At 40.5% G+C, this 23,134-nt stretch overlaps 3 protein-coding genes across 3 annotated transcripts; all 3 read left to right on the top strand.

Annotated features, from left to right (window-relative positions):
• Positions 1-227: 227 nt before the first annotated feature.
• Positions 228-4,271, top strand: mcrip1 (MAPK regulated corepressor interacting protein 1). Its single transcript, XM_063904931.1, has 5 exons — positions 228-334; positions 1,385-1,478; positions 1,691-1,809; positions 2,834-2,938; positions 3,506-4,271. Exons 2-5 carry the CDS (start codon positions 1,471-1,473, stop codon positions 3,568-3,570), a joined length of 297 nt encoding a protein of 98 aa, XP_063761001.1. The 5' UTR covers positions 228-334; positions 1,385-1,470; the 3' UTR covers positions 3,571-4,271.
• Positions 4,272-4,843: 572 nt separating this feature from the next.
• On the top strand, positions 4,844-7,777 carry alyref (Aly/REF export factor). Its single transcript, XM_063903936.1, has 6 exons — positions 4,844-5,213; positions 6,549-6,707; positions 6,795-6,942; positions 7,068-7,131; positions 7,209-7,398; positions 7,484-7,777. Exons 1-6 carry the CDS (start codon positions 4,962-4,964, stop codon positions 7,496-7,498), a joined length of 828 nt encoding a protein of 275 aa, XP_063760006.1. The 5' UTR covers positions 4,844-4,961; the 3' UTR covers positions 7,499-7,777.
• Positions 7,778-9,410: 1,633 nt separating this feature from the next.
• Positions 9,411-22,894, top strand: arhgdia (Rho GDP dissociation inhibitor (GDI) alpha). Its single transcript, XM_063903642.1, has 6 exons — positions 9,411-9,521; positions 17,372-17,571; positions 19,580-19,663; positions 20,541-20,617; positions 20,730-20,793; positions 21,332-22,894. The coding sequence occupies exons 2-6, from the start codon at positions 17,376-17,378 to the stop codon at positions 21,529-21,531; spliced, it is 621 nt and encodes a 206-aa protein (XP_063759712.1). The 5' UTR covers positions 9,411-9,521; positions 17,372-17,375; the 3' UTR covers positions 21,532-22,894.
• The last annotated feature ends 240 nt before the right edge of the window (positions 22,895-23,134 follow it).

The raw sequence follows: 23,134 nt of genomic DNA, 5'->3' as shown, positions 1-23,134 counted from the left end.
TCATGATATTCTTGGCATCCTGAAAACAATGAAGTTGTAGATTTTTGTTTGAAGAAAAATGGCTGGTGTGCAAAAACCTATTTGGAAGAAATACCTCAACCCTACGAGGGACTGTCTTTTATCTATTATTCTTATCATCATTCCTAATATATGTATTATTCTCGTTAATTGTATATTATCTATTGCTTTATTGTAGTTGTGAGAACGCTTTCACTTCCGTGTTCTTTGGTCTCTTCCCGGAAATGATTGGTTGGCATTGGCAACGTTTTAGCCAGGTCTAACGGCGTACACACTCTCTGAATAAAGAAAACGAAAGGAAGGGTTAAAAAAAAAAGGTTTGTTAAACATATTAACAGCGTGTCCTTTAATATAAATATTTCGAGATGTCATATCTACGCTGTGTGTTTTTCTCATACATATTTTGGTACAGCAAAATATTAGCTGGTCGAAGCTAACGTTACGACAAGACAATGTAAATTGTCCGGCTAGCTAACTAGCTAGCTTGCTAAGGTTAGCCGAAAGTATTGTGTCAGCAATTCTATAGTAAGCTGTTAAGGACAAAGCTTCAAGGAAACACGAATCCCAATTATTATAACCGACGTAAAACAGTCTTTCTTACGGTATTTGGACTAGTGGTTAATGTGTTGGGTTTGACTTTTTATCCTGATGCTAACACAACATGAGTGAAAACGTAAACAAAAGCCGCTTGCTTTGCTAACGTCAATATTTGTTCTTTTTTTACAGACGCACAGACTACCATGTCTATAGGAACATGAGTTAACGTTTAAAACTTTGACAACACGCACGTTGTTACTAATATTCCTTATCAGATATCTGTTAGGTGATATTGTTTGTAATTAGTGACTACTAGGTAGCTTGAAGATGCATCTGTTGACAACCCAGCAGTGCCACTAATGTACTGTTTATAATACTTTTAGGTCTTTATTTAAATGCAGACCTGTGTTTATTCATTGTAATATATTGATATTTTTCCTGTAAATGATATGAATCGTTCACACAGACTTTCTAACGATACAATTCAATTATAACACAATATACTACAAAAATATTTCCAAATCAGCTGTATAATCATACAAAGTGCACTTTATTGGGGGGAGGTAAATGAAGGAGCCCCGGCTACATTCTGTGGAATCTTGTTTCACGCTTTTAGAGCACAAATTGTAAAGATTGTTACTGTGTGAGTGGGAATAAAAACAAGGAGTTCATTCATACCTATCATGCCAAAATGCGGCTCGGCTGTGATATCATATATTCTACTAACAAGATTATAGACCTTAATCATCTCATCTTTGTTCCCTATTTAGTAGAGTAAGTCATTGTCTGAACCTCACGTGGAAATGTAATACTTGACACTGTTTTTTTTAGAATTCAGCTGAGGACTTCTGATCTTTTATTCTTCAAATCCACTCACCATAGAGGAGCGTGGAGCGAGTACAGACTGCAAACAGAATGACCAGGTCTGTAATAATGCTCTGGTAGAAATAGACCAGTATTGATTGTTTTTATTAAAATGTATTGAAATATAAATATAGGTATGTTGTGTTTCACATTTGAGACACGAAAGAAAAATATACTGACGTTTAATTTACACTAAACAAAGAGTACACCACTTAAAGACTAATTTGATGTATTATTGCTGCTAATTTTACTTTTTTAAATGTTTTTGAAGCTCATCTGCTCCCAGGATGGTGAATAGTTACAAGCGGACTTCGAGCCCCCGATCCCCTACTAACACTGGGGAGCTTTTCACCCCAGCACACGAGGAAAATGTGCGCTTTATACATGATAGTAAGTATGCCTTCTAACATTGAAATGTGGAATTTTTTTTTGAATAATAGATCTATCACAACTAGAAGTAAACAAATGCTATCTGTGAAGCGCTCGATAAAGTTCCATTAAAACATTCTGTATAGAGTGATTGTCAACTGTCTTCTTTTTTTCAGCACAGTCCTTATCAATTTATTTATCTCACATGTAAACACTTGCATGGAGATTGCCAGGTAACATAAGTCTGTAAGAAACAATGTCATCATGTGTCCGATGTTAGGTGTGGACGCAATTTGTTAATAGCAATGGCATTACAACATTGCCGTCTGACTTCTTAACCTCCACAATGCAGGAGGCCACAACCCTAAGCCTGAACTCTCTCTCGTCCTCAACACTGACTAATTGTTTGCGATGCAGAGAGAACCACGCGTTTTTTATTGTGTGGATTTCAAAGGTTCCCTGTGGAGTTTTCTCGTGTTCTCTACCAAATCTCATCACTATTTTTGATTGTGTCCTGCCAATTAGATTTGATAAGAAACACTCAAATATAATTGTGTATACCCTTGAGATCCCACAAGTAGATAAGTGGATTAGGGGAACATTCTAAAATGAATAAACTAAGTTGATTATGAATGTTGTTATATGTGTGTGCACGCTTGCATACCAAGATATAAAACAGTGATGCAGTCACAGGAAAACAGGTTGGGTTAAGGGCTTGGACAGAGTAGTGCTTATACCCACAGACCATTCAACAGATTGTTTTTTAATTGCTGGTCACATCATTTAAAAACATATTACTAGTTCCTAAGTTAGCCAATTTTATTTCACCACTCTAAGAACTGACATTTAGGCACTTATGTTGAAAGTGTCAAATCACGAACAAACTGTCTCGAGATGCAGTGAGACTGAAAACTTTACATACATCTCACTTTCATCAAATCCAACATCTTATTAACTTTCAGTCTGTCTTGTCATGTCATTACTAACAAGTCTGAAGGGTAGGATTACATTTCCTAAATGTATTGTTGTCTTTACTCCTTCACAGCCTGGCAGTGTGTTCTCCGAGACATCAGATCAACACAAAATAGCGAACGTAATGACCGTGGCCCACAAGAATATGTGGAAAAGAACCCAAATCCTAACCTACATTGTAAGTAACTGTAAAATAAGTCACACTTCACACTGGCTTGAGAATCAATAATCAGGTTACGCTTTATTGCTTGCAAGAATGGAAAAAGTCATTACATACAGCAATATGTTCTGCTAGCTCCCTAAACATTATCCTTCACTCACTTATATACTAGAGTATAGGTGGAAGAATTCTGGTAGAAACGGTTTTCTAGGCTTTGTTCAAGATAGCTGAGGCCCACGTAAGAGATGATCATGCTTGTCTCATTTTTATCTCCCTGGAGGCTAAACAGTGTCACATAGATTTTGTAACTTTTGTAAATCTCCCCTCTGTTGGACTTATAAAGGTATGTGGATTCTGATAGTTATCACATGGCTGTAACAGCATATCTCGCTTATCTCCTTTGGTATCATATACATTGTCATATGTCTGAACCTCCGTTATCACACACACTTCTGTATCTTTGAATGAGCTCATTTAGTATTTTCCCCTCAGTAACATTGTAACTTGCGTAAAATGTATTTTAATAAAGGATAACATTACTCAGGCACAGGCCAGTTAACAACTTGTTTCTGTCTGCTCTTGCAGCTTTCACACCAGTGGACCTGAGCGACCTCAAGAAACGCAACACACAGGACTCCAAGAAGTCCTAGTCTTTTCCATGGCGGTCCAGTCACTTCTTTCCACCCATTATCCTCGAGAACTTTTCCTCCATCAGCCAGAAAGTCAGCCCTGTTGGCCAGTCTAGCACAGAATGCCAATCTCATTTCTCAACTCTGGACCACAGCAGCCCCTGTCTTTTCATTTGCCCGCTTCAACTGACCACAAAGAAAAGAACCGGATTCCAGGGAGCACAAATTCTCTCGCCTCTCGGTTCATGTTTTTTTCAAGTGACAAAATCTTGATATGTACATTCTTTATGTGGATGGGACTGATGCAAACTTTTATCAAAATCTGCTGACATCTGATGCTGAGGTGCAAACTGTCGACATTCTCCACAGGACACAAATGACTGCAGTCTTAAATACAAAACTTGTTTTCTTTAAAACTGCTACTTATACGACTTTGGAGGAAAAATACGAAAGGGCTGACTTCTTTTCTTTTTTTTAGTTCGTTTTGGAAGATAGTTTGATCAGTAAATTGTAGAAGTAACGAAATGGTCACATTGGATATACCGTTTATGGGCAAGTTTTGGAAGCCAAATGCAATGTAGAAGGCCAACATTTTTATTCTAAATTTTCTTGCCCCCAAATGGACTTTACTAAGTAGAGATCTCCCCGAGTATGCTGCCCTTGGTTGAACCCCCCTCCCCTAAGCCTTGAAACAAAATGTTGAATAAAGGACTTTTACAGTACTCCTGCTTGTCTTACATAAATATGTCAAAGTTACCATGAATCTGACACTGGGAGGAATTTCATAAGGCCAATAGATTCGAAGAACCAATTGTGCCAAATCCTTGTTATAGTGATGTTTACTAATGCCGCCAATGATTATTTTCATTATCACTTATTTTATTGATCAGTCATTTAGTCCATAACTTAATAGAAAATATTAAACAATTTCTTAGAACCAAATATGTCTACGTTGTCTAAGTCAAATAAGGCTAATTCAAGTACAAGAGTATAACAGGCCGACATTACTAAAGATGTTGGCATTTTTGCCTTTAAAAAATTACTTTGATGATTCAAATAGTTGCAAATTGATTAACCGCCTATCAATTACTCTAACAATTGTTTAAGGTCTGATTTGAATCTGTTAAGTCAAACAAAATCTACCTCCAGTCAATCATGTTGATTATTGCTAATTAAACAGTACATTTTAGAAAGCTGTTATGTGGCTGTCTTGGTCACGTGTTTTACGTGATGACGTTGTCTTTGCGTACAAGACGTTCTGCGCCAGCCTTCCTATAAACAGGCCAACGCCAGTTCTTTGTTTTCTTATCAGAGACAGTTGAGCCGTGAAGGGACGAAGCGAGTTACCAATCCAGTCTAGGGCGTATTTTTTTTACATTTCGTTAACAGTTTAGCTTTATTGAAGCAGCATAATGGCTGATAAAATGGATATGTCATTAGACGACATTATCAAGCAGAACAGGCAGCAGAGAAGTGGAGGCCGGGGTGGAAGAGGCCGAGGCCGCGGAGGCACAGGTGGTGGCCGAGGGGCAGGAGGCCCTGGGCGACTTGGAGTAGGCGGCGGCGGCGGCGGAGGGTTTGCAGGCCGAGGCGGCGGATCCGGCCCAACGAGGAATCGACAGAACCTGAGTCGTGCTAGAGGCAGACCTACGCCTTACAACAGGGTATGAGAAAATTAGCGGAATGGGCAAAAAAAGGAGAAACCTTCGGCAATCCTGAAAATGCCTGGTTAACTTCTGTTCACCGATAGGCTTGCTAGCTAACCCTCTAGCCAGCTTGCTAACCGAGCGAACACAATGTTCGCCATAACCGCCGAGCTCCCTTCGACGGAGCTCAGTTGTTTGCGGTTAAGCATAATTGGAAGTTGTATGCATAGTGTTTCCCATCTCCCACAACTTATTTGTGTAACGTCATTTTTCAAGAAAAGTCCCCTTGGAGCGTCTAACGGCTAACTAGCTAAAGTTGGATCGAGAAGGCCTCGGCCGCGCCATTTTGAATCCGGCACCTTAATTATAGTCCACGGTCAATAACGGCTTTCCACACCAAGTGTCAAAAATGATGCTGAGAGGAAACTACTTCATCGAGAATATCCACACACTTCATGATTTTTCCACATCATTGGGAGCATAGTTTTTGTCTTTTCCCGGTGCAGCGACAGGCGGCCTTTTGTTCGAGAGTGGCTGCTTTCACAACAAGGCCTGTTTGGTGGCTTTCAACCAGGTTGGCTGTTACTTGTGGATGGATCAGCGGACTTCAACCCCCCCTGATAGTGTTCACATAAGGCAAACCTTCACTCCTTAAGTGTGAATGGGTATTTAGTGATGCCTAGCAAAGCCCAACTCAAAATGGCGTGGTCTCAAAATGGACGCTCAGATAATCCAGGCTCACATAGCTGGCCATTATTTAGTTGTTTTTCCTCTTCCACTCATCTTATGGACAATTACTCTTCATGAAAGCCCTTTTCGTGGCTTGGTAGAGAACTTTTGGGCGATCCAGGAAACACGGTGCAGCGCTGGAGGCAACACTGCTTCAGATGGCGACCCCCTTTGTACCTGAGGATCTTATCTGGAGAGCATTTGGTGGAGGCGCAGATGGCAAGAACAATGGGCAATGTTGGTAGATAGTCGGGGTGGGTAAGATACTGTTAGTATAGTGTACATGGTTGGGTTTTGGATGATTAATATTGCTCAACTTGGACGTAGTCATTTAGTAAATGTAGGCTCTCAGAAAAACACCACCACAACTGTTTACATTGTATAATCATGTCTATATAAGTTGTTCGTCCTATAAATGTCCTCCTGTCAATACTGGATGCACTTGCTTGTGATGGGGTGGGCAGGGAACATTTTGGGGATCCTCTTGGGGGGGGAACTGAGCACCCTGGCCCTGTAGGAAGTGGAGCCCCTGCTTGCCCCAACACCCAGCCGTGTGGACTCTGTGATTGACAGAGGCAAGGGGATCCTGAAGTCAGCAGGTGCGTTCTCTTTCATCTGTTGCAGCCAAAACAGCTCCCGGATAAGTGGCAGCACGACATGTTTGACAACGGCTTCAGTGGCTTCAGCGGCCCCGCTGGAGGTGGCGGAGGAGGCGGTGTTGAAACCGGTGGGAAGCTTCTTGTCTCCAATCTCGACTTTGGAGTATCAGATGCAGACATTCAGGTACTTAAGTGGAGCATGTTTGGCATTTTGTAGTGCATTACAAAGTGGGGCAAAGGAAAGACTAATCAAGGAATGTTGTTTTTTCAGGAACTCTTTGCTGAATTTGGGACCCTAAAAAAGGCTGCAGTTCATTACGACCGATCGGGAAGAAGCTTGGGAACCGCAGATGTCCACTTTGAAAGGAGAGCAGATGCCCTCAAGGCCATGAAACAGTACAACGGCATTCCACTTGACGGTATGCCCCAAATCCTGCTTCACCTTCTTATTTTGAATTATGCCTACACAAATGTATTGAAGAACATTATCTGTCTGGCAGATTATGCCTAAATTGTAACCTTCATGATATCTTTGTCGTTCTAGGGCGGCCTATGAACATACAGCTTGTGACGTCACAGATTGACCAACAGAGGCGACCTATGCAGGGGTGAGTGTAGCCTAGTTTTTCAAGCAAGCGATACTCAAACATTGTAGACCGTGATTAACGTGCTCCCTTGCTTTCAGTCTGAACAGAGGTGGTGCAGGAGGCATGAACAGAAATCGTGGAGGTGGTGGCTTCAGAGGCGTGCAAAGAGGCAGAGGCGGCCGTGGTGCCGGCGGTGGAGGAAGAGGCCGGGGGGGCCGCGGAGGTACTGCCAAGCAGCAGCTGTCAGCGGAGGAGCTTGACGCACAGTTAGACGCCTACAACGCCAGGGTACATTCACCTGTCAAACACTATCCCTGTCCATAATTAACAAATTGCATCTTGCAGCTGTTTAATTTCCCTCTTGTTTTCTCAGATGGACACCAGCTAAGATATACGGCTCCTACGGATTGTTGTCCTTTCCTGTCTGCACAGAACGGTGGTTGTTACAAATGTGCAGAATATTTTACACATGGTTGTTTCTGGTGTGATTGAAATTGTTCCAACCTCATCTTTTAAATGCTCTGTGTTTTTTACCAGTATTTTTTTTTTTTTCTGAAGAAAAATGGTTCTGTCTGTAGGTTCATGTGAATTGGGGGTTCCCAGTTTGTTTTCTCTACCCTGTAGTTAATGACACTTGTAATAAAACCTACAATGCATATTAACCAAATACTTTCTGTTTCACTTTCTTGTGGCCACTTGTCTATGTACTCTATTACCTTCTAGTTCAACAGTATGAAGTCGTATAGTTTAATTCAAGTGATTGCCAATTATATCAAGCTTTGGATTCTAGCTTAACCAGTGTTTCAATGTGTTTGTCTTATTCATTTGCCTGATGCTATTCATTTGGAATAAACCTTTTTAGTGTTCATGCTGCAATGAGTTTGGTTTTGGTAATGTGTTTGCAACGTATGCACATTTGCAGCACACTAATGACTTAATCTTACTGAAATTGATACACTTACAGTTTTGTCTGAAGTGAAATTAAAAAAATAACATGTAATTCATCCACAAATCTATGTAATGTAAGCAAACGATCTTTGTGTCACAAAAACTTGACACATTTTAGTTGCTAAAAAGATAGGGAAAGGTCAGGTTTGTTCATATTGGCTAGAAGGGGAGCTTTCTTATAGATGAGCAGACTTAAGCATTTGTAATAAAAAATACTCACTGCAAAGTACTACAACACAGCCACTAGATGTCGGCCTGCTCTGTATCCAAATGCTGTCTACAGTGAAGTCAAAGTAACGGAGCCTGCAGGGTTTTGAAATGTCCTATTCCTAGCCGTACCTTTCTGCCACGCCTCTGGTATGAACGTACTCATTGTGCATTACAACTTCCTGGATGAATGACTTCAGTTTCCTGGAGGCTACAAGGGAATGTCCGCTTAAGCAGGGAGGCAAATGAAGCTGGAAGTGAACCAAGTGTAACCTGTATGTGAATGCAGCACAGCTCTGCATGCCCACGCTTGTCGTTAGCACAATATTTTCCGGAAGCGTTTTTAAAAACTCAAAAGTCTCAACTGTTAACAAAGACTGTTTCCGGTTTGGTTTTCATGATTAAAACCAGAGGCTGATCTTGTCTTTATTTGTTCCACGAAAATATAATTTTCTGAATTCATGTACCTTTTTTATGAAGAAATAACTACGTATTAAATATATATTTATAAATGTACAAAAGAAGTACAAGTATAACAATCTGTTACTTTTGTAAACGTAGTAGAACATTGTTTAAATACTCTTACAATACAAATTATACTGCTTTTAAATGTGTAATTATAACAAGCTACATAGTTAAATATGTGTTATTCCTAAAAGTATGCAGAATGCCAACTATCAAAGTGTGTATATCAAGAATAACTTATCGTTGTTGTCCTGCAGTGATCACATGTTTGGTGTGTTGTATGAACTAAAAAACATTCTGATAAAATAAGAAATGTGTTTATGTTGAATAGCTTGTGTGTCATAAATAAAAATCTGAATCTGAATATTAATAACATTTGAAAACATCTCATTAGTGTGCATTATTTAGTTCGTTTATTTTTCTGACATGTATATAGTTATATCTGCATTACATAATCTGCACTATTTTATTCTAATTTATTCTACTCTGTTTCTTCTTGCATTATATTGATTTTTTAAAATCGTTTTATGTCCTATTTATATATAATGTTGCATTGTTGGAGGAGCTCGGCACTTTAGTTTTTCATTGCCATTATCTGCACTGTAGCTGCTGTGCATATGGCAATAAAGCCTTTGAATTATTTTATACTACAGAGAAACCTCTTTTATTTTGAAGGACAGAACCGGATGTTGTTTCCCCTGTCCGCGGACATTGGCAGAGGTTTTCCTCCGCAGCTTCACTCCGCTCCCTTTCAGCAGCATTCAGGAGACAGAGCTACCGGTGGTTTAACGGTAAGAGTGGATCAAACATTTACTAAACTCTTTGATATAATAATCTTGTTGTTGGTGCTTCGATAACTCTCCGGACGTTAAGCATATATTTCCGAGGTGCTTTGGACTACTTTCCAAGTTTTGCGGCACTTAATAAGGAAGTAGCAACTTAACGTTACCCCAATGAAGGAGGACTTTATCAAATACTTACTTCCTGCAATCAAGGCTTTTTTCTTTATAGCTACAGTATCTTATTTAACTGGTAGTGTTAGTGTGTCAAACTCTAGGCATTTAATTATTGTTTGAGTCCAAAGTTATTCGGCGGTAGTTTTTCGTTTCCGGGTGTTGAACCTGATGGCTGTTGGGTAACGATCATCCATCGGATTTAATTGTGCACAATAACTCCCTCAATGAGTGGGTGCAATTAACCTTGAATAAAAAGTCTATTCAGAGGGAATCATTTATTCTACTTTAAAATGCGTGAGTGACTCGATTGTCATGTGGCTCATGAGGAACTTTTTCTGCCACTTCCTGCTACTAAACTCTCCTAAGTTGAATTGACCTGAAGGGCTAACACACCTTAAACCAGCCACCATTTTGACTTTTTAAAGGCTTTCATAGTCAAATGCACTTGGATTACATCAGATGAAATCGAATACACTTCAAGTGGCTGTCCCCTTTTTATGTTCTGTTGTGTGATAGTAAAGCTGTGTGCTCAGCTGAATGGCGAGATCACACTCCTTTTCCTTCCTGTGTGGGTGATCAATGCAGGGCATACCTTTTCTCCTTTTACGGCAATTAAGTAACATTTTTCTGTCACAGCTTTTTCCACTGCTTTGTCTCAGCCTGAGAATTTGAAGCCTTGCAGATGAGGCAACTAGGTAGCCTAAAATGAACTACTAAAGATTCAGCATTTAGCATTTTCATTGTAGCTACTTCCCTCATTTGTTTAATGTAATGAAGCTTCATACATGTCCAGGCCGCTCACAGTATGGAGTGCAAGGGTCAAACCACAGGCCTGAACTTCAAAATGCTGCATAATAAATCACTATTCGCTCCTATTGAGAAAGGGAAGCTATGTTTTTCTTGCTGAAGTGACAAATACTGTTCCGCATACTGCTTCGCTTATGCTACAATTTCTTTGTGTTATCTATTAATGTAGTATTGTGAGGACCAAAAAGTTTAATGCCTTTTTTGCTACGCCTTGTAAAATGTATGGACCTCTCTAAGCTGACCATGATGAATCTGGTCAGCGGCCTCTTCTGTTTTAGCTCAGTGTCAGGGGAATATGTGCAGGGATGCTAGCTGGCCCTCCTCCTCTATACAGACCAGCAAGCAATGATCAGCCATTCTTTCTCTCATTGTGTGGTCCTCCTCAGCCAGAACACGACCTCCCTTAGCTAAACAGCGGCATTCAGAAGCACATCTTCTCAGAAACGACGTGCTTCTATTCGGGGAAATGTTGAAGTGCTTATAAAGCCCATACATCTTTTATTTTTCACCTGCCTTTTTATCACTCAACTAGATGTTTAAAAACCACCTATATCAGGTTGTTGCTATCCTTGATGGGAGCCATTATACAGCTGTATTTCTTTATTGTGGAGAGCACGTCACCACCTCCTCAGAGGCGGTTGCCCTGGGAGGCAGACCCGAATCTGGGAATAAGCCCTGACCTTTCCGCTTGCACCTTGGCTATCCCATTCACTGGCAGCTTCCTGCTAGTGCCGGCAGGGATTTCTCGCTATTTTTAAAGCTTCCTATTTGTTCTTGTTCTTCCTGGGAGAGTCATGTTTCTTTTACCCTAACAGCCGCTTCTCTCTGTGGCTCATTTCTTTGTAATCAGATTAGCTGCAGATTAGCCCCCCACTTCTCTGCTATCTGTGTTAAAAGACTCTTTGGCTAACATTTTCTGTATCATAAGCTTGTAGCAAGTTGGCTATTCTGTAGTTTATCACATTTGTATCTGTTTTACTCTTTACCCCACCTCTACTTCTGTTGTTTTTGGCTTTCTCTGCATTGCATAAGCTCTGCCAGCTCTTTGTGCAACACTTCCTCAAAGCCATTGTTTGAATGGCACCACGTCTTCCACTTGTCATGACCCAGCATGATCTTATCTAGTGAGATAAAAATGGCAAGAGCCCTTTGCGTTATTATTACCATTGCATCTCTGAACAAAAACTTAAGATGGGGATAGCTTGATTCAAGAAAATGATCTGTGCTTCAGATTTGCACAGATGTGTGGTTTAGCGCAAGAGGATATGAATCATCTCGGCCGGAAAAAGGAAGTTAGCAGTCGCTTCTTGAGACGAAAAGGCCTAGTTGCAGTTTGACACGCAAGGCAGATTTAGTTTTAACTAAAAAGCTACAGATACTAACTGTCACTATATTATACTATATACTTTATATAAGCGTAAAGCCATAGCAGTATCTGATTAACAGAGAACGCTGATACATTACATTATATTTGATTGTATGCATGCAAAATATATTTGAACAGGAAACGCATTGCAGAAGGATGTACTCATTTCAACATTTGGATTTGCGTTGGAGGAGCTCAAAACGTGAAAGATGTGTTTTTTCTGTAATTGTTGGCTTTTGTTAAAGGGGAGAAGTGAGGGTAAGGGATGAAGGCTAAGGTCTCTTGCAGACTGGGTGTTGCATGAAAGAGGCAAACAGAGATCAAAGCAGCCATAGATCTGTCAGTGACATCTTCAATAGTGGCGGGAAGCTAAGAGCTAAAGGGCACTTCACAAAGGTTGCCAATCCTCAGTTAGTTGAAATAAAGTCAATATTCCTATCTGAGATAAATTGCTGACTGTGTTCTTAGAACTAGTGCTACATAGTATTCAATTTGAGCGCAAAGTCCACTTTTCAAATGATGGTGGCTCTACCATTACCGGACTTTGAAGCTCCTGTTCATGTTTTTCTAATGTCTGTATGCCATATGCCTGCTGCGATACCACCTTTACCTCATGTGTTCCTCTGTGGACAACCTGACCACTGGCATCTTAAAGCCCATAAGATAACATCTATCTATCTTTTATTTATCTTTCTTAAACTGTAGTTGGGCAATATTGAATACATTGAAATAAAATAACTGTATTACAACTTGAAGCTTTGAAATTCTTTCATAATGCTAACATTAAAACAGGCTAACTATTCTGAATTCACTGTTTTTATGAGATATATTTTTTTAACGTTTATTCATATGCTTGCGCAGTTGCCCATACAGATTAGGCTACACAAATCTTAAGAATATTATATTGTTTGTGAAGTTAGATTCCATTGGTGGCTGTATAGGATGCATTTATTAAAGGTAAAAAAAAATACTTATTTTATTTATTTATTCAAATTAAGGACATCTTAATACATTACAGCGGACATTTCCATTCCAGACTCTTAATGAAAGCTCTTTTTAAAACGGTCTTTACATGACAGTCAAGCCTCGGCACTAACACACACACACACACACACACACACACACACCCACACACCGTATCATCCCAGTGGGATTTCCTGGTTCCCACTGAGCTTGTTTATCTACTATCTGCAGTAGCGTTTGGCTCTCCTATCAAAGAGCATCCTCTTGATGTGTCACCAGAAGCACTTCCAAACACTTTCATCTCCTGTCCCTGAATGCCTCGTTAGCTGTAATCCCACTTTCTATAATCTCACTGCTCAGCGGTGTTGCTAAGGAACAGACCTAATCTGAAGTCTTCGGTTGCTGCCAAACCAGGTGTGTTTGTCAAACTGTGCTGCTTAGCGCTGTGGAAGTAACAGATGATCCTCCTTTACTGCATGCAGGCCTGTGTGTGTGTGTTTGTGTGTGTGTAGGACACTTGGGTGCACTGAGTTGACGGGATCTCTTGACCTGTGTGTCTCAGCAGGCTCAAACATGACAGCTCGTTTCTCTAAGCAGCCCGTTAGCCACAGGGTCAAAGTTGTTTTACCCTCATCCATTTTACTCATGGTGAATGGGCATTCGTTTGAAGAAATTCATGCTCGGATTTTAGTCGTGGTTTTGTTGGTAACTCTGTGCTGACAGTAAAAGAGCGCAGAGAGGCTGCTCTATAGTCTAAAAAAGGACCGTCATGCAGCTTGAATCAACAATTTTCCGTTAAATTTAATTTGAAATTGTTTCCTAAAATGTAGATTTTGTAACCTATAAGGAACAATTTCCTGCTCCATTTAGTATATTGTGACCTTAAATCTGTCCCTATCTGTCCTAATTTTTCTTCTATTATTGTAACAAGAAAATAATTGAGATCTGAAATTGTACTTTAATTTTTTTGTTTTGCTTCAGAAATACTGTCTTAAAAATAAAACGTTGCCTAAACATTAACAGCGGTTCAAGAACTTTGACATTTACAAAGTAAAAAAAATACATTAGACTTTGAACTAATACACATTTTCATAAATGATTAACTTGGTAGTTTCTTTCTTGATTATTTATTTTATCTTTGGCCGAAGCCTCCTATTCTGCAGCCCTTTACTTAAACAACACAGCTAAAATGACCTATCACTTCCTCAGTCAGTTTGGTCAACCACACTCCGAATGCAAATACTGATGGAGAGTACAGGAAGTGAGAACCTGCTCGTAGAAGAGTGATACAACATCATCGCTGTGGTATCTGCTCTTATTTTCCTATCCTCTCACTCTGTGCAACAAGGAGCCTTTGCTCATCCCTCCGAGCTGGGACACTCACACACAGCTGAGCAGCTATTGGCAGGGAAGGAACTTGTGGTTTTTTTGCGGGAGCATAGAGGCCCCATTTGGAAAAAACGGTGCTGCGTTCTCACTTCCTGCTTGGCCATTACCCGACTGTATATTGCCGGCACAATACATCAGAGTGTTAGGTAAACAGGCAGAACGACAAACCAGTTTTTGTGCCGAGCGTCTGCCTTCCTGTAATTTATTGCATTTCCTCGGGTTGTAAATAGTACGTTAGGCTTTCACTGAGAGGATACCACAAGTGACGCCTGTGTTTGCATTGGTCTGATTTGTTAGCTCGCCTGTGTTGATTCATGCTGACCTTTAAACCCGCAGGTTAGCACTGATTTGCTAACAGTAAATGATACCAAGCCAACACACATTAAGGGATTATCTACACAAAGAAGTCATTTGATTACGTCTGAATTGAGAAGCCGTTTGTTTATTGCCTCATGTCTTCCTGTTTTAGTTTTCTCATAGTTTTTTTTGTTCTGTACACAGATTTGTTCCCATCATTGAAATTAAAGCACAATCTCATTTGGTCTGATTTAGCTCTTTGGACACATCTTAAGGGCAAGGTTTTACTTCATCAGAGCGATAAATCCTCTTCAGTGTGACAGCTTTGGTTCCTGCTCAACTGAAATCGCTCAAATACAGGAAATTGTGTTCCTGCAACATTCAAATGTCGAAACCATCTAGAACGAGAAATACGAGGGCGTATTTTCAGGTTGACTGAGAAATAAAAAGCATAAAGCAATAAAAATGGCAGCTTTTAATGAGTGAACAGCTAGTTGCGCTATGTTTGATATGAGATCAGCTCTGCTAAACACACATTTATGACAGTGCTGCTTTCTGCGTGAAGCAATAAAAACTAACTGAACCGAACAGCACATACTTTGCATTTTACAAGCTGCTATGAAAACCGCTCAAACGCCATTTGACCGATGTGTGTATTTGTGTGTGTGATGTCAGTTGTTTAGGAAGAACAGACCACACAGAACCAGCGCTATGAAAGCACCGCTATCACCCAGATGCCTCTTGGCGCTCGCAGGTGTTGATCAGCATATGTGCACCAGATGTACTTCATGAATAAATTCCTCGCGTTGCATTTTATGAGCGACTACGGCACCTATATGTTCTCACAGGAATGAAGATGATCTCACTGTGTTGTCATGCCAGTCCCTGCTCAGGATCAGCGTCCTCGCTTCTAATCAGCAGGGACTGATGTGGCAGGGCAGCTGGGTGTGTGTGGCCGCATTAGCCCAGTTGTTTCTCTCAGATAATCAACTTCTTGACCCCTGGCCTCTGCTCTGTGTCGCCGCTGTTGCCCCAGAGAAAACGGCTCCACAACCAGATGGTCACATGTCCTGGCTCCTATCTCAGCTAGTGCCTCAATGTCTAAGAATACACAACAAAAATGCCTCGTCTTTTGCCAAGAATTGTCCCCCGGGATGATCCCAACAGAGTGTGTGTGTTACTGTGATGTCTCTGTCCTCAAGTGAGCCTGCTATCTGTGCTCTAAGCTCTTCACTGCAAGGTCTGGGAAATGTCATCTTTAAATGTGTCACAGAGTGTGGACAGAGCTGTCTGAAATATGTTCCTACTTCCGGTATGCTCAACACTACAGTATTAATCTCCAAACTCAAGCAAGCCACTCCTTAAATATCAGGAAACAAGAGCAGTTACAAACAAAGAGTTACTAATGTTTCTATTAAGGCTCCTCAATTAATTCATATTAGAAAAAAACTAAATCGCAAAACATTTTTATTCAAATTGCAGGAAGAACAAAATTCTTATGGCTAAATATGTGTTAAAATAACATTTCCGATCAGTACTGTGGAGCTGCAGATATCTCCGCCTACAGACTTTTAAAAAATAAATAAAATTGGGGACTGCTCCTCCCAAAAAAAAAATCACCTGCTCCACCCCAAAAAAAAATCACCCCATAATCATTCAATTTATTTTAAATGAAAATCAGTCATTCAGTCCAACATTGTAAATCATATCCTTATTCCAATATCTGTGAGATTAACCACAATTTTTATCTCATAATATTGCAGCTCTGGTTTCGACATTAACTGTTTACTCTGCTAGAGCCCTCAGGTCAAAGTTCACTGAGGTTTCTCTGTAGATAAGCATTTCGTTATAATCATCCAGCAGCTGGATTTCACACATGCAGCCCTAATCCACATGTAGGTTCCAATTTCATTAAAGCAAAGTACAAAGATGTGTGGAGTCCTCTGGTTCATCCCCATTGCTCTTTTTGGCCTCCTCCTCCTCCCTTTGCGTCTCTTCCTCGACGCGAGCGAGACACGGGAGGACAGAGGAGTCCTCGGGTATGAATTGGGATATCCTCGTTCACTCCAGCGTCTTATGAGCTGTCACTGGACCAAATAAATCCCATCAAACCTGCGTGGTTTGGTTTTCACGTGTTTATTAAAAGGAATTTGTCCATCCCTTTTTACTATAGTTTTCAATGTATTCTTTCCAGTCCTGTATTTGTTTTTCCTGGTAAAAACTGTAATTTAAGTTCTAATAATAACAATAATAATTGATGGATTAATTTCATTGAGCTTGTTTCAGATAAACGTTCGTATCGGATGTTCATTATTTAATTTCTCCTGCTGAAGAGAGACAAAAAATACTAAAATATTTGTTAGGTTTGTCAACAGTATTTATATATCCTAAATGTTCTGTGGGTTTATCCACACAAGCAACAAAAACCACAAGTAAGAACTGTAAGTTATTATTATTAAATGTGTATATTTCTGTCGTTTTTTATAGAGTAAGATCTCCTTACTCATTAAAGAGGTTTATATATTTTACTCAGATAGCAGCACTTTTAAACATTGACTCTTTAACGGTAAGGTCAGTCTGTGGAGCTGGGGGGGGGCGGAGCTTTGTTGCGTGAGTAGAGATAACACGTCCGCGTAGCCTGCACATGTGTATCCTCTCTCCTCGACTCCTCCGTTTGCATTTAAGTAATTGGGACGTCCTTCAACATGGCGTGTCTCGATTGGTTTCCGGGTTGACATCGAGGAGACAGGAGTCGAGGATACAGGAGTCGAGGAGGGACATTGGGATGAACCTCTGCTCTCAGTCCTTGTTACTTAATTTTCTTGTCCTCTAACTTTTTGTTGTCACTTTTTTTAAACTCTAGCATCATGGCAGAGCAAGAACCTACACCCGAGCAGCTGCAAGAGCTTGCAGCAGCAGCCAACAGCGAGGTGGAGAACCCCCTCAACTACAAAGCTCCGGCCGTGAAGAGCTTACAGGAGATCCAGGAGCTGGACCAGGACGACGAGAGCCTGCGCAAGTACAAGCAGACACTGCTGGGCAACGACGGCGTGGTGGTGGCAGGTTAGTGACCTACAAAAAACTAGGAAGAAATGGAAATAACACAGAGTAAGAATTGTGCAAGTACAATGCAGAAGCAAGTGAAGTATACATGTTTAACGGAGTAGGTGAGATAAAACAGAATGTAAAATGACAAATTGCACAGTGAAATAAAGTACTGCCGATTTGAAATAGTATATACTGTACATAAATATGAAAACTGTCCACAGATGTATCCTTCCTAAAGATAAGTAGGTGCAGAGTATTTGCCCTGCTTGTCTTTTCCTCATATTTGGCTGTTTTCATGGTATTGTACAGCATTTAGAATAAGAAACCAGAAACAGGTTTATTGCAAAGTAGGTAAACGCATACGAGGAATTTGACTTGGTGTTTTTGGTGTATACATATACATAAATAAAAACAATACAAAAATTGGGACTGTGATAGAAAACTATCATAAGATAACTGTAATGACATTAAAATATACAAATACTTACATTGAAATATGGGGTTGAATTGGAATTGGAATGAAATATGTGCATTTCCAATGTGCAGAATTAAGGGATGTGCAGTTTCATGATGAAAAACAAGTTATTGTGTGCATTAATGTAATGCATAGAGTCTTTGATGTGGCTGAGGGACAGTGGGGGTCCCGGGCCTTGTTGATAAGGCCTGTAGCACAAGGGAAGAAACTGGTTTAGTGCCTCCAAATCAAATGTATTCTTATTCCGATCTGAAATTGTAACTTATCAATATGCACAATTCAGATCTTTCACTTGTATCCCCCGATACAGCCATCCGAGGCAAAACAGCCTGAAAATGTACTTTTATGGCAGCATACGTCTGTGCCAATGTGTGTCCATAACCTGCTCTACAGCTGCTGCTTCTGTGTGTTTGCACTACCTATAGTGCGTGGACCGCCGTTATTTGTTGTGACAACAGTCTTGTTAACCTGAGGGTTGGAAAATGCCAAAGGGATAGTTTAGATAGTTTGAAGTGGGGATTTATGAAGCACTTATCCATGGTCGGTGTATGACTACAACACGTGGTAGCTGGCTTACCGCCGCGTCCAATGGTTAGTTTGTTTGTGGTATTGTGTGACTTACAGTAGGTGGATCATAGCTAATCATTGACTTAACGTCTGTCTGCTTCTCCAAACCCAAATCTGCTGTAGATAAACACTGATTATATGTTAGTACCATACAACCACGCTACAATCCAGACTATCCCTTTAAGTTAGAAAACTGACCAAACAGTGGAACAGATTCCTACCTTTTGTTATGTATAGAGTAAACCTTTATTCAGACAGACATAAGTTTAATTCATTTGAGTAGTGTGGCTGTTTTTGAACAAAAAAAATATCTGCCACGTACATTTTAAAGAGACAAATCCGATAATGGTTGATATTTAAAATGGTCTTACTTTCTTTTTGTGTGGTTGTTGTTGACCTGGAGCCAGTTATTCAGTATCCTCATGTTGCTAAATTTGCTTCTTGGATGAGTAAATGATCTAAGCACTCACTCCCAGAAATAAAAGAATCAACACAAAAGCACTTAAATATGGGAATTTGCAAATACAACCTTCTGATTCCATTCATGTTGATTAAAATAAAATAACAGATCACGTTATTCTGCCAATCACAAGATTTGTAGAAAGTGTCGTCTGTTTTCAGAAGGTTCCAGAGTTGCGTAGATTGTGTTTACTGACGGGAATGTGCTTTCTCCTCCAGTTTACAACTGTTACTATTATTGTATAAACAGGCAGTGGGAAGGTAAGGACAAGGCTGAGAAGAGGAGAGTGCGTCAGTGTTCTGTTGCTAGAAGCAAACGTTCAGATATCATGTATTCACATATCTCAAACCATTCTAAACTCTCACTCGTATTTATTAATTATGTGTGAAACTGGTAATACCTATTCAATGTTTAAAACCAAAGCAACTCAAATAAAGAAGTATTTTAAAACAATGTCTCAGCATGGCTCTCAGATGCTATCGGTGTATGATCATAATTGTGGATCCTTTTCTCTCTCCTAGACCCCTCGGCCCCCAACGTCCAGGTAATGAGGATGACTCTGATGTCTGAGGATGCCCCTCACCCTCTGGTCCTCGACCTGACGGGTGAGTCCAGCACAGACACGGCAGTTTGGGATCCAGACAAATCCCAATAGCTGGGTGAACACACATCATTTCTTGTCTGTTTCCTTAATGGGCAGCAGCCGACATTCAGGCAGCTCTCTTTACTGGGAGAATCGTCTCATAGTGACATTAATTAAGAAGAGTAATCGCTCCCATCTTTGTGTGCACATATAGACCAAATGACCTGCTGGGTCATTACTCCACTAATTAGAAATGACATGATGCCTGTGGAAGTGGGTTAACGAGCCATTTCCTGCCAGTCCTCACAATGAACCACGGCAGAGCCTAGACCACTGCGCCCCCTGCTGGTCACTGTTGCTACTTCAGGGTGCTAGCGATCAAAATAAGAAGACAACATAGAATGTAAAAATTAAATTTGATAAAAAAACAACAATAAATACAATTAACTTTAAAGCAAATGAACATATAAATGTAGGATTCAGGAGGACAAACAAAGGGTAATCTTAAACCAGCTCTAACTATTGGCTTTATAGAAAAGGGAAAGTCTACAGAACACCTTAAATAGCTTTTTTTTAAAACTAAAGTTAAATATAAATCATAAACCCCTATTTCTTTTGTATGTTTTAGACTGTCAAAAAGCATGTTGTGCCAAACTGATCCTAAGTTATATATGTTGACACTCAAATGGTTGATGGAGTGCTTTTAAATAGCGCTTTGCTAGTCTTTGTGACCCCACAAAGTGCTCAGGCAGGGTAACACACGCACTCACACACCGTTGGCCATCGGGGGGCAATCTGGGGTTAAGCATCTTGCCCAAGGACAAGTGGTGGATGACCGCTTCACCGCTCTGAGCAGCAGCTTGACCTCTCTGTTTGTCCTGTGCTGTTTTCTCTTTTAGGAGACCTGAGTAAATTCAAGAAGAACCCGTTTGTTCTGAAGGAGGGGGTGGATTATAAAATAAGGATCAACTTCAAGGTGAGGGGGTTTGGATTCCTCTCTGTTGGTTGTGTTGCTGCAGCTGCAGGTTACCATCTTTGTTATGAAGCCATCCTGTTGAGCAGGATTTGACGAATGTCTGCCTTTGCAGGTCAACAAGGATATTGTGTCCGGCCTAAAGTACACTCACCAATTATTCCGGAAAGGAATAAAGGGTAAGAACACCTACATTTTTTCTTTGCAAATCCTCAAGTATATTGCGAATTGAAATGTCATCTGAAACAGCACCCAGACTTAAAGGATCAAGCCGATTAGCTTCAATCATATTTTACCAAAATGACAGATCTCCGTTAAACCACCCAAGGTTAGAAAGCCTCCAAAGGAACTTGCTTTCTTGGAGTAAAAATGTTTGGTTTGTAGATTAAGGCTGCACGTTGCACTGTTCTTGTTCTGTGTCGGTCCAAAACCCAGAGATGTTTTGTTTACTACAGAGAAAATGTAAAAGTCTCCGTAGTTTATTATAAATAGTTTATCAGTCAATCAATATCCAGATATTAGCGGGTTTTTTCAGTCTTCTAATCGTTGCAGCTCTAGTGGAGATTGTTTGCTTTACTTATTCTCTGTAAAGCGAGTTATGGCACATTTTGAGGCATTTGTCGGTGTATAATCAATACACATGTTCCGTTTGATGACCTAACTGAGGCTTTGTTTAAGAAAGTAGTTGAAACCCTTTTTTCTTACCCTCTCCAATAGTTGACAACTTGGACTGCATGGTCGGCAGCTATGGTCCGAAAAAAGATGAGCACGAGTTCACCACCCCAGTTGACGAGGCCCCCAAAGGGATGCTTGCCCGCGGCACCTACACCGTCAAGTCCAAGTTCACCGACGACGACAAGCACGACCATCTCTCCTGGGAATGGTGCCTGGCGATCAAGAAAGACTGGACCGAATGATTCCCCCCTCTTCGCCTTCGACTTCTTCCACCGCTTAGTCCCTCTTCCTCTTATTGCTGTCATTCCATTTTATCTGTCTGGATTACGTGTTGATTTGAGATTTTGCTCTCTCCGTCCATCGACGACTCCCCCCGCCCCGCCCCATTCTTACAGTTTTTTCTAAATTTGAATAACTTCCTTCCATCCTAGAGCTTTCATTGGTCCGCAACTCTCTGCTAAACTATAACAATGGAGAAAGCAAACGATGTGCACAATCCAGATATCTCAGTTTGTTTATAAAAATAAAAAAACGTGTTAAAAATATAGTCTTAACTGCTGAAAGTGATCCCCCCCACCTACCCTCTCTTTCATTCTTATCTTCTTCCAAATTTTTCTACAATAACCGTGATCTGCCTTGAATAGCGTTGTACAGGAAGCAGTAGTGCTGTATGTGTGGCGACTGTACGGTCATTGAATCTTGGACGCAGCCCTCTTAAAGCCTCTGAGCAGATTATTGGTACCAGAGTCCCGGTTAATCATTTACCATTCAGGCCGCCTCTTTTTCAAATGATTTAGCACCGTACAAAATTTGCTGAGAATGGGGGGGAAACAAATTTACCTCTGTGACCCCTCACTGTATGTTGGCTGTTCCTCGCCTAATCAGGGTATACTGGCAGTTGTTTTTTAGCAGCCATGTGGCCTTAACATAACCCCTAGGAAGAAATAGACTACCTAACTGAGCCATTTGCCTTCAGATTACTCGCAAACATCATGTGATACATCCTAACAGGACAGGGAATTTAACATCTTGTAATTCAGGTTTGATAATTTGTAAAAAGCCATTGTGTTAGCATCCATCATGTTGGCTTGATTTACAGACGTCCTTCTCTTGGCAGTGCTTGTATTTTTCTAAATTTAAGTTGAATAACTTTTTTTTTTAGATCATTTACTACAGCTGTAAAGATGAATCAATGTTTTACTAATGGCTTTTTGTCCCCAAGTGTCCCTGTAAAACCACTCATCCTGTATTACTCGTGTTTGAAATGACCACAGCTGACTGTGCCTCCAGTCTATTACAACCACATGCTGCTCCTGCTGACGACGGCACCTTGTGCTAGACATCAGGGAGGTGAAACGTTGTCTGTAATTGACTTCTGAACCAGTGTAGAGACATCAGTCCCCACCAGACATATATAAAGTGTTATTCTTTTTTTTTTATACACTCCAGAAGTTTGGAAATTAAGTCTGTTTCCACTGCTTCGTTAAGCGCTTGTGTCACGGACTGATGTTTTTCTCTGTAGGTTGGGTTTGACTCAATGTGTGATTCTTGTATTACCTACAGTTTACTGATCTCCTGTGTTCACATTAAAGTGTTCAGACTGGGTCTTCATGTGTCCTGTTGTTTTATTCAACCTGACCTAAGATTTGTTGCCTCTCTAAACACTTAAAGGGGCCCTATTATGCTCATTTTCAGGTTCATATTTGTATTTTGTGCCTCTTCTGTGGCATGTTTCCATGTTCAAAAAGGCCTTGCTGGCTCTGTTCTGATTGGTCCACCACTTGGAAATGTCCCACCCCTTAGCCTACCATGTGGGAGAGAAACGCCCTATGGAGGGAACTTTGA

This window comes from Eleginops maclovinus, chromosome 16 (assembly GCF_036324505.1).
Source record: "Eleginops maclovinus isolate JMC-PN-2008 ecotype Puerto Natales chromosome 16, JC_Emac_rtc_rv5, whole genome shotgun sequence".
NCBI classification, from domain to species: domain Eukaryota; kingdom Metazoa; phylum Chordata; class Actinopteri; order Perciformes; family Eleginopidae; genus Eleginops; species Eleginops maclovinus.
This window is presented reverse-complemented; position numbering and strand designations above follow the sequence as displayed.

Coding starts and splice junctions, on each gene's coding strand:
- mcrip1 (XM_063904931.1), top strand. Junction 1,810..2,833: donor TGTGCGCTTTATACATGATA/GTAAGTATGCCT, acceptor ACTCCTTCACAG/CCTGGCAGTGTGTTCTCCGA. Junction 2,939..3,505: donor CCCAAATCCTAACCTACATT/GTAAGTAACTGT, acceptor CTGCTCTTGCAG/CTTTCACACCAGTGGACCTG.
- alyref (XM_063903936.1), top strand. CDS start 4,962: ATGGCTGATAAAATGGATATGTCATTAGACGACATTATCAAGCAGAAC. Junction 5,214..6,548: donor GACCTACGCCTTACAACAGG/GTATGAGAAAAT, acceptor CATCTGTTGCAG/CCAAAACAGCTCCCGGATAA. Junction 6,943..7,067: donor CAACGGCATTCCACTTGACG/GTATGCCCCAAA, acceptor TTGTCGTTCTAG/GGCGGCCTATGAACATACAG.
- arhgdia (XM_063903642.1), top strand. CDS start 17,376: ATGGCAGAGCAAGAACCTACACCCGAGCAGCTGCAAGAGCTTGCAGCA. Junction 20,618..20,729: donor AAATAAGGATCAACTTCAAG/GTGAGGGGGTTT, acceptor CTGCCTTTGCAG/GTCAACAAGGATATTGTGTC. Junction 20,794..21,331: donor ATTCCGGAAAGGAATAAAGG/GTAAGAACACCT, acceptor CCTCTCCAATAG/TTGACAACTTGGACTGCATG.